Raw genomic sequence first — 11,583 nt, forward strand, 5'->3', positions numbered from 1 at the left:
TGGAAAAAAGCAAAACCACGTGAGGGAACGTAGCACTGACATGACCCGTAAAGCTTTCCCACAAAACCACGTGGGAGAAGCAATGCAGCTACACCAAGCCACCAAGACACATGGCAGCCAGGTGCCAAAAGACCAAGGCCAAAGCTGAAGGGGTAAAAGGAAATAAAAACCAATAAAACTGTCAGGTGTCAAAAGTTTAAGATGGGGCATTTCAAGGTTTTTACCCTACTCCAGTTTTTTTATTAGATAGATATTGATGATTTACTCTCTTAGTTAAATATTCATTGTTGGCCCATATTGAGGCAGAAATTCTTCCTTGTCTTTATTGTTAAAACTTTCTATTCCTACAACCATTTTTCTAAGTTCATCCACAACTTTATTAGAAATATTTGTTTTGACAAAATAATCCTACAATTTTTTTTTTGTTTGGTTGTTATTTCTAAAAACTCTAAAACCAACATTTTTAGTCTATTTATATGACATATTTGTTAATGGTCTAATTTAGTTGGTTGAGTAAGATCTATGAGGTATTATGAACCCCTAACATTATCGTTGATTCTCACTGATAAAAAAATATAACATTATCTTCTATTTATATGACACCTCACTCTCAATATTTTGAACATTAAAATTAAAATAAATCTATTCATTTGTCCAAAAGAAATATTAGGTACTAAGATTTTAAGTTGGGAAATGCTACTTGTACAACTAAGAGAAAGAAATTTAAAATATAATAATAAATAAGGTAACAAAGAAAGACAAATACACAATGTTATGTGGAAGTTCCATATTCATTCCCTCCAAAATAATAAATATAATCAAAGTCATTTTTATTTTTTATTCATTAGTAATAGTTATCTTCTAAATAATTACCTTAATTATAATATATTTTTCAACCGAATTAATAAAAATTAATAAAAAATATTTTGCAACTAAAGTTTTACACTAACTATTATATGAAATTAATTTTTATTTTATTTTCTTATATATGTTTTATTTGTTGTATATGTTAGTTCAACAATAATATGACAAATTATTATATCCTTTATAGTGATTATTATAAAATAATAATACAAAATTATTTAATAACATTTTTTACTATACTAAATTTCAGACTTTGTAAATGAAAATTATACAAAAACTTTATATTATTGATGAAAATGTATCTCTCCGTAAATATTTGGTTGAAATTTAATCAAGTAAAAACATTTATTTATTTATTTTAATAAATTTTCATTTCAAGTGATATTTATTCATGAAAAATATTTAATGAACTATTATAAATTAATTATACAAATTTATTTGATAACATTTTTTACCATACTAAAATTTGGACCTTGTAAATGAAAATTATCTAAGATTTTATCATTGATGAAAATATATCCTTCTATGAACATTCGATTGAAATTTAATCACAAAATAAATATTTATTTATTTAGTTTAAATAAGTTTCATTTCTTATGACATTTATTCACGAAAAAAATTTAATGAACAATTTAATTTTGGAACTAACTTAATTTAAAAAAACAAATCATAATAAAACTAAAAAAATAATTTTATCATGAAAAATATTTATTTATTAATTTTAATAAATTTTTATTTCTTATTAAATTTATTCAAAATAAATATTTAAGGAAATAATTTAAATTAATTATATAAATTTATTTAACAACATTTTTTACCATACTAAAATTTAGACCTTGTAAATGAAAATTATACAAGATCTTATGATTGATAAAAATATATCCCTCCATGAATACTCCTTTGAAATCTAATCACGAAATAAATATTTATTTATTTATTTTAATAAATTTTTGTTTTTATGATATTTAATCACGGAAAATATTTAATAAACAAGTTATTTTTGGAACAAATTTAATTTAAAATAGAATTAACTGTAATAAAACTAAAAATGAAAATTATGCAGGTAAATTATATAATATATTTTTCGAAATAATTCAAGTAAAAGGAAGGATATCATGATGCAAATATATTTAGAATTAAATTTTGAAAATAATTTAATCTGAAATTAATCAAATTATCAAGTATAAATTCAAATAATTTATTTTTTCCTTCAATTCCAATCAAAATTAGATGACATTTTTTTAATAACATCTTTTTTTACATTTAAAATTTTTTTAGATAACATTTAAAGCTTTAAAAAATAAATTAAATAAAAAATGATTCTATTGTATTTAAATAATTTCACTTAATTTTTATTATCCCAAATCAAACATGCAAATTACATAAAAATATAAAAAAAAATATAAACTAAATTAATTTTTTTTAAAAAAAGAAGCCAAATGAGAACATTCAAGATATCACCAAGGTAAAGAGAATCTTACAAAAAACAACACCTTAATAATAACATTTTTCCTGGAGTATGTGTATATAAAATATATTTGAATATTTATTAACATATTTACTAATATATATTTATTAAAATTTAAATTAAATAATTAATAACATATAAAAAAATTAAAATAATATAAAAATTACTCATAAATTATAAAATATGAATTTAATATCCGTGTAAGACACGAAAAATTTAATACTACAAATTATTGTACATGTATCACATTTTTACAAATTTTAAAAGTTTAAAAAATAAAAAAATATTAACAAGGGAAAAAAATTAAAAATTTGTGTATTTGACAAAAGATTAAAAATAGTGAATTTGAGTTTAAATAAAAGAATTTTATAATGATAAAAGAACCAATTTAATCCAAATACATATATATATATATAGAGAGAGAGAGAGAGAGAGAGAGGAGGGGGAGAATGAGGGTAAAGTAAAACACACCACACCGCAACAGTAGAGAAGAGAGAGAGAAAGAGAAAAGAAGAAGAAGATGGAGAAGCTAAACACCACCACCAACACAGTGTCACTGCACAACATGCACGTGAAAATTGATTTTCTCTCTAATCTAATCAAGTGTCCCATCTTCAGACGCAACGACATCGTTTTACTATAGAGGAATCCTGATCTCACACATGGAAATCATGGGCACTATCACGTTGCAGGAGTTGAAGCACGATTGGTTCCTCCGCTTCGTCATGAATGACGACATCGGCTGTGTCCCCTGCTTGCTCTGGCTCAACGACGCCAATTCCCTCTCTGTCGGCCTCACCACACGTTTTGCCTCACTCATCAAGCTTGGCACAGTGGCCAGAGTGAGGGGCAGGCTGAGTTGCTTCAGAGGAGCAGTGTAGGTGACGGTGTCTGACATCGTTGTGGAGAGAGACCTCAATGCAAAGATCTTCCATCGCCTTGATTGCATCTTACTGGCTCACAACTGTTACAATGTCTTGCCTCCACTGTCTTCTTATACACCGTCGCCGCCACCACCTAAATAGTCCTTTTTTGGGGGGACTAGAAGCACAATTTGATCATGGATGATATTTTTTTTCAATAAACTAGAACGTTGTTTATCCAAATTATATCATTGTTGTAGATATATTTTTAGTTGCTCATTATGTAAATTTGCATAAATGTTGAGATGAGATTTTTAGTTCATGTAAATTTTACATATCAGTATCATCAAACACATAGATCAATTGACATGAGATTGTTTTAGCATTTAACTAGTGATCTTGGGATTGAGGTTTGGGTATGCGTCTACTTAGAGTTTTGCCACCTTTGATCTCATATGACTCAAACATGATTTTCTTCAATGGAAGATATATCTGATTTAGAAAAAAAAAATATGAAACAGTAAATATTTAAACCAAACATAATGGCATTTGCCATCAATAATGCTATTGTTGGGGGCAAGAATATTTAAATTATGTGCAAAGGTTACACTTTAGACCAATTGGGAAAATCAAGGCTACAAGAAAGCTACTGAAATATCACACCTATGTATAGATGTTGGACATTTGGATGAGGAATGACATTTCATATTATGTTTCTACTATTACTACCTCTAATGAAATTACTTTAAAGTCGAATAAAAATGGCCTTGAAAATTTGGCATTCAATAGTATAATTATGGTATCAAAATTTTCCATGACCTCAGGGCATGTGGTGGCCAAAGGTCTAACTCTAATCTAATTAAAGCTGAAGAATATGTTGACTACATCATATCTCAAGCTTTTGTTTCAAGTTCCCATCTTCGCTGGCAAACCAAGACAAATTCTAGAGGAAGGTGTCTTCAAGTTGTCCACCTTCCCATGATATGTAGTGTAACACCCCAATGGAATCACACCAGAATGAGAAGGATCCAGAGGCTGTGTAGGTATGAGATTGTATAATTGAAGATGACTTAAAGAAATTAATTGGTACTACCTATTACAATAAGATGCATTTATTTTTCAGTAGTCTATCACTTAAGAACTTTGGGTGACCTTCTGGGAAGTTTCCTGGAAAACATATGAGTGAGGACAAAACACACTAAAAACTCTTGTGCTAATTTGTGGGGTCAGACATTGATCTTGGAAGCAGGCATAACTGATTTTCAAGGTCTCAAAAAAGGCTACCTATAGAGGGTTCTGACTGGTGGAGGATTCTGACCAACAAGGATGTTGAGTAAAGTGTCACCACATGAAATGTCAGTGTGAGAGCCGCCAAGAAGTTGAAAATTAGAGATATTACATGTTGCTTTAACAATAAATTTGGAAGTTGCCTCCACCAGATAAGCCTTTAGCATAGCATGCACATTGTTTGAAAAGATGTACCAAACATCAAGATCATCTTGCAACTCCAAAAATTCTTTAAAATGTACCCTTGATGTCTTAAGTGCTAGTCTTTTTTCTTTCATTGAGGTTGGAATACAATTCCTTTTACTTCCATCTTCATCATAATAGATTACTCCATTTTCTTTACATGTGATAGCTTTACATTCACCAACCTTTCCAAAATTATGGATGCAAACCTTCTTGGCTATTTTTTGAGCAATCTGCACATAGTTGATTTGGTAACAATTGAGTTTTAAAAGCAAAATAGAAAATTGATATGTGTGTGTGTGCGTGCCCAACAACAACCATAGATATCTCCTTATTTTATAGGCCAACAAAATAATATCAGAATGAAAATAAGTACCTTAGCATAAGGTATGCTAAGGGGATTATTATCATTCTTATTGGTATCAATATCACCGCCATCCTCATCACATCTTCAATTTCCTCTAATAGCTAACCATCATGTGTTTTCTCTCCAAGACCCAATTGGACCATCCTTGTAATCTACCTCATCAGTTTCTTGTTGTTTTCTCTTGTGCATTTGAACCAAGATCTTCATAACCTTTTGCATCTTCAACACCACCACCATCACCATCTTCATTATTTTGACCTTTTTTTCTCAAAACTATTATCCATTGTTGTGAATAATTTGATTGTGAATCTGTCTTGAATTTTTTTATGCCACTAATTTTAGAAAGAAATGTCATGTGATTTTCAATCGCAACCTCTAACTCTCTCACAAAGACAACTCTAAGATCTTCCTTCCAGTCCTCAAGAGTAATGTCAATGTATTTCAAATTCTATTTAGGTTGATATAACTTCATCATAGGTTTATACATACTACAAACCAAACCACCAAGAACGGTAACTAATACAACAAAAACTTTTATACTCTTAATTATGTCAACTACAACCTATAGTGATCTTCATCAACTTATCAACAAGCAAATGTGATAACTATCAGAAACTCTTTTCGAGTAGGAGGGACTCCAAGACGTAAAAGACAAAGAAGGTAAGTTTTGGGTTTTTAATTGTATGCCATTCTTATTCATTAATGGTTCATATATAGCCAAAATACAATACCAAAATTATTGGATCAACCAACACGTGGCAAGATTAGAGATAATTTTCTAATAGAAAAAAATCTATAACAAACTAATCATGTGCATAAATAAAGTGATGGCAACTTTTAGAAGATCGTAGATGAAATCATTCAAATGGTTAGGCACTTTCCTTGTGCATTTGGGTCTTGGTATTTTGGGCCTATAACTATTTGATGACCCAACATGATTGACTACTTCAGAGGTCTCAATTGGAGTATTGACCCCATGTCCCTCTATTGTGCTACTTCGTGTTGTATTATTGCCTTCCCCTACATTGACAACCTTGTCCTCAAGGTTTGAATTAGGATATGACTTACGAAATGATGTTACGTCTTCCCATGTCACCTTCAAACTTGGTAACCCTTCCCATTTTACCAAAAACTGATGAATATCGCCTTTCCCAATGTGTAGTATGCGATGATCCAGTATGCGAGATGGGCGAAGCTCAACCAAGGTTCTTGTAACTGAAGAGTCCAACGTCAATAGTTCAGTGGTCGATGTCCCATGAAAGGGGTTAAGCTTAGAAACATGAAACACTGGATGAATTTGAGCACATTCAGGCAAAACCAACTCATAAGCGACTAGACCAATGACACAATTAATGCAATAAGGTCTGAAATAACACTTGCCCAACTTGACCGAGCCATAACCCCTCATAGATGTTTGACGATAAAGTTATAAAAGGCCATACTAATGTAATCCTTCCAAGGAGGGGACCCATCACCAGAGCTAGCTAGGATACTTCAGGAAGATTGGGTCAGGGATGCAGGAGAAGACCCTAGGATTCTCATGAGCCTTAGGGTAGATTTTGTGCCTACGGGCGAAGTATAAACCCACTTATCTTTGTATGTATTAGATTAGGGTTTCATTATTTTTTGGGCCTTGTATTTAGGGCTCCATAGTGTAGGGAGGGTGCCCCACAAGTTTAGGGTACCCTAGTGATCTAGGATTTTTCAGCCCTTGTATTTTAGGGCACATAGACTAGTTTTTGTATTAGGTGTAGTTTTGTAATTTCACATGAATTAAGAGCACTATTTGATGTGTGTGTTGGGAGAGAAATTTAATTGAATTGGGAGAAGCCCAATCCAATTAAATTTCAGACCAGCCTAAGAGGGAGGTGAGCATTTGCTTGCTACACCCTATTGCCACATCATATAGTCACACTTTGTGCATGTTCTTCATGCTTTACATGCCTCATGACACCTAAGCACACTTAGTGGAAATCTTGGATTTGATCTTGGATTAGTAGGCTGAACCATAACTGAAATTCACTAATCATAATTAGTGAAATTTTGGCTCCACAAATTCAAATTCACGTGAAATTTGAATAGAAATTCAAATTTTCCTCCAATTTTGTGGACACTTAGGCTATAAATAGAGGTCTTGTGTGTGCATTTTGCAACTTTGATCATTTGAGAAATTAAACTTCAAAGTTCATACCTCATTCTCTCTCTTCTCTCTTTCAAAATTTCATTCCTCTCTCTCCCTCTCCCTTAACTCATCTTCTCCTACCTTCAAGCTCTTATTCAAGGCTTCCTATGGTGGTGAACTTGTTCTTGAATCATCTTCTCCTTGAAATGGCGTCTCCAATCACCTTTCCTCCTTCTCCATTCGATTGACATTGATCTTCAAGAAGCAAAGGACTCCATTGATGAAGAAGATCCAAGGCCTACAAGCTCTACATGGAACCACATTACGTGGTATCAGAGCATCTTCATCTAGGTGATGTTCTTTTGCTTCCTATATCTTTTGTTCGGTCAATTCACTTTAATTCATTGTTCTTCATTGTCTTCTCCATGTATCTCCTTCATTGTCTTGTGGTTTGGTGCTATTTAAAGTAGATTAAAAAAAAATAAACCGATTAAATCTTAAGCTCTCTTGAATTGTGTTATCCAAGACAATTGAGCATAAGCAAACACAAATTGTAATTATCCAAGCGTTAAGCATTATAAACACTACTCTTGATTTCTAGGTTGAAATTCTGGTTGTTGTCAGTTTTGACACACTATCTTCTTAACTCCGCTCTGGCTTGAATACTTTGAGTTTTGTGATGAAATTTTAACTAGATAAAATAGACATTTGAAAAAAAAACAATGGAAAAAGAATGAACAAAAAAGAAAAAGAAATGAGCGAGAAAAGGTGATAAAGATTAACGTTAGTCTAGAACATAAAAAAAATGTGTATGCTTGATTTGCTTGAAAATTGTTCATTATTTTGAGTTGTATTACAAGCCTATTTGACTTCTTGGAGTTGTTCATCTTTTAGATGTATTGCCAAATTGACATAACTAGAATTTTGCTTTGAGTCTTGTTTTTAATTTGTCAATCTAATCTAGTGCCATTCTAGGACTTTCTTTGTGTTCCACCTCGGTTTCATTCGCTAATGGACACGAATTCAAACATTACATTAACTTCAACATAGTCGAAACATTAAAAAATTGCATGAAAAACTACAATTAAGTAATACTAATTTTGCATTGAATCATGTTGTGACCGAGATACGTCGTCTTCCATTTCCATTACCTATTTACTAAAAATAGCTAAAATATCTATTGGCCCAAATTGTTTCCAGTAGTTAGACTGTACTAAGATCTTTAGCACGTCATCGTCAGTTTTCAGCTCAATAATTTCAAATTTGATAACTTTTTCTGAATACTCATAGTGACTTGGTTGTCGAAAAAACAATCGCCTTACCGTTTGTGATTCATGAATACCATAAGGGGGAATCCCTTGAGGTGAAACTTGCTTGATCAAATCCTTCAGTTCATCGATGATACATCCAAAAGGAATGTCAAACTTTTTTGGATTTTTTCCTGTGAACGAGTAACCGACAAAATCGTGTTGGCGTGGCATGTTCCATCTCCCATTGTAATATAGTAGGGCATCATGAGTAGAGGTCATAGTGGCTTGAAGTAAGTTTAATATACCATCTGGTGTTCTACCAATGGTGCATAATAACTCAATTGGGCCAACACACGAGAATTGATGATTACACATTAACATTGTGTTAACATCATCATCATTTTTCAATTGCATAGGTTGAAAGCGAAATTGGTTACCTGTATCTGTGAATGACAGCCGGTAGTAAATTTCATCTAAATATTGTTTGTCGGTTAGCTGAAGGGTATTGTGCATTATGATTTTTAACGTTTCAAAACCACAAGAGTTAGGTAGTCAAATGGGTATTGGAGTGGAACTTTGGAAATAAACACCAGTTTCGTTGTGAATAATCGACCCATTCAGAAAAATAAAAGTCAATCTAGAGTTCACAATTGTCTGACTGCTTGTTTCTCCCAAAAATGCCATAGTTTGTTGTAAAAATTGGTTTGTCAAGTTGGTTTGGGAGAGAATGTGTGTTTTTTGAGAGTGTTGGCATGTGTGATATATATAGATGATTTTCACTAACACTGCTTCAATTTTTTAAACAAATAGACACGCGTGCAGATTTGTGTTTGTGTTGACAAGTACAACAATGTCGTGTCACGCTTTATATTGCATCAGACATGTATTGCTTTTAAAAATATGCATGCATTTCAGAGTGTGTTGTCAAGTTTGACAATGATGTATCATACATGCGTAATTTATTTTAGTTGCATGAATTAATTTATTTCTTAACGCAACATTAACGGCTAATTAACAATAAATGAATCACAACAATTTATATCAAATAAATTAACTATTCCAAATAAATAACCAAATGTCAGTGTCCAAAAATAAATGTACCAAATAAATAAATTATCCAAAAAATTATAAATGACATATACAACGCAAAAATAAAACAACTTCAATGACCATCCGTATGTCGCCTACGCCTCAATCTGTGACCTACAGTAGGCTGGCCAATGTAGCGTCTTGTGATGCTCACACATTCTTCAACAATAGTATTGGCTTCTATTCCTTCGATCAAGATCCTCAGGTTCAGTAGCCTGTCCAACTTATCAGCAATTGCTACAAAGTCATCCTAGCAAGTGAAATAAAACGAACATAACAATTGTAAGTAATAAAATACAAAAGAAAGCAACAAACAAAAATACAAAAAAAAAATAATATTACCACTGCATGTCAAAGATGATGCACATTAACGTCTACCTCATTAGGTGCCACTGTCGCCATCGGTTGCTGATACATATCTGGTTCAACAAATTCTTCATATTGTTGAATCGATGGAACTCTAGGAGGATCCCCTGACTGTGCCGAACTCATGAATGGGTGCGAGATCATGTAAAACCAATCCATGTAATCTGGCGAACAGTGGTCAGACACTGCACATAATTGCCCTACAGGTGCAATGTACTCACCAAACTGCATCCATCTATCATTAATTTCTTCAACAGAGAGCGAAGATGCAGCAGGATGTGGCGGAATAGTCTGGATGTAGCCAAACTGTCGTACAACCCTCTCCGGTCGGTGAATGACTGTCAAGAGGCCCCATCTGAGATGGCCGGAAAATAATGAGATGACTTCAAATTCTCTAAAGAACGGTGGTCACCATACGAAATCCAGCACACCGCATCAAGGGTCGGTCTATCCAGACGCCTCTGATACGTGGAAACGGGCAGTGTCTTGCCAAAGGTCCATCGACATGCACGCGGCTCCTCTCATCATAATTCTCGGCAGGAACAGCGGAACCAACGGACGAAAAATGATCGTAGATCCAACACTAAATATATTTTGCAAACATATTCATTTAAATACACAACAACATATAATAATCAACTTCAATGGAAAAAAAATTGTAACATCTTAACTAACCTATAATAGAGTGATATATCCTGCAAACTGCCTCGCCATGCTCTTGGACGCGTCATTTAAATTATCATACATGTGCACAAGTGTAGCAGCACCCCAAGCGTAACCTGCACTCTGCGTCAAGTCACGCAGTGAATCCAAGAATACCACGTGCACGAGTGTGGTACTCTTGTTGGCAAAAACTGTGTATCCAAGCAGATGCAACAAATACGCTCACGCTGCTACGATCCAGTGACATGCCTCGATCTTCAGCTCATACACGTCGCGCAGCCACGATAGTCAAACATAAGAGCCATGACACTAAATCGTCTCAACTCTCACCTCTGCAGCGCTGACCTCGAGTAATTCCACCAACATTTCGACAACGTCGTCGACATGAAGTAGCTTGAAGCTATGGAACACCCTTACAATAGGCAGATGTAGCAACGACGCAACGACATCCAAGGTGATAGTCATCTCTCTGACAGGCAAATGGAAACTGCTAGTTTCCTTATGTCGGCATTCCATAAAAGCAGACATTAGTCCCCAATCACCCGTATCTAGGGAATAGGCGATCAAAGGACTTAGTCCACTGACTGCCACAATGCCTTCAATCTGTGGAGCAGGCCTCTCGAACTTAGCCATCTTCCTTCCATGGGAAGATAGCTTCAACTCAGAACATTCCTGCAAACAATAATATCGATGTTGTAAAAAAATTATTAACTAGTAAACTACGTTCTTTATGTTTTTTAAAAATTACATACATCTCCATTCCAAACTCTCAAAGCAATGTTATTTTCAAAATCTGTGAGAATTGATGTGTCATGGGGTCCGCTTGGAAAACCCTCAACATTAGTAACAACTTCTTCAGTAGGTGCTTCTGGCTGCTCGTCGATCAATTCCTCCGCGGCCGTAGGAGGGTCCTTGACAACACGCTGTTGTTGTCGCTGTCTACGGGCTAATGCAATAGGCCTTCGCCGTTGGGGGGCATCATCGTCACTCACATCTTTCCTCCCCAAGACTTTTCCTATTGCTCGGCCTAAAGCCCGACCAAAACCTCTAGTTCTAACCAT

The 11,583-nt window shown here is 33.7% G+C and overlaps 1 protein-coding gene across 1 annotated transcript; it reads right to left on the minus strand.

The window, feature by feature from the left end:
* Window positions 1–9,566: 9,566 nt before the first annotated feature.
* Window positions 9,567–11,583, minus strand: LOC114420601. Its single transcript, XM_028386455.1, has 5 exons — window positions 11,275–11,583; window positions 10,853–11,194; window positions 10,291–10,442; window positions 9,872–10,214; window positions 9,567–9,743 (listed from the first exon to the last, which is right to left on the minus strand). The coding sequence occupies exons 1-5, from the start codon at window positions 11,581–11,583 to the stop codon at window positions 9,567–9,569; spliced, it is 1,323 nt and encodes a 440-aa protein (XP_028242256.1).

This window comes from Glycine soja, chromosome 7 (assembly GCF_004193775.1).
Source record: "Glycine soja cultivar W05 chromosome 7, ASM419377v2, whole genome shotgun sequence".
In the NCBI taxonomy this organism is placed as follows: Eukaryota; Viridiplantae; Streptophyta; class Magnoliopsida; order Fabales; family Fabaceae; genus Glycine; species Glycine soja.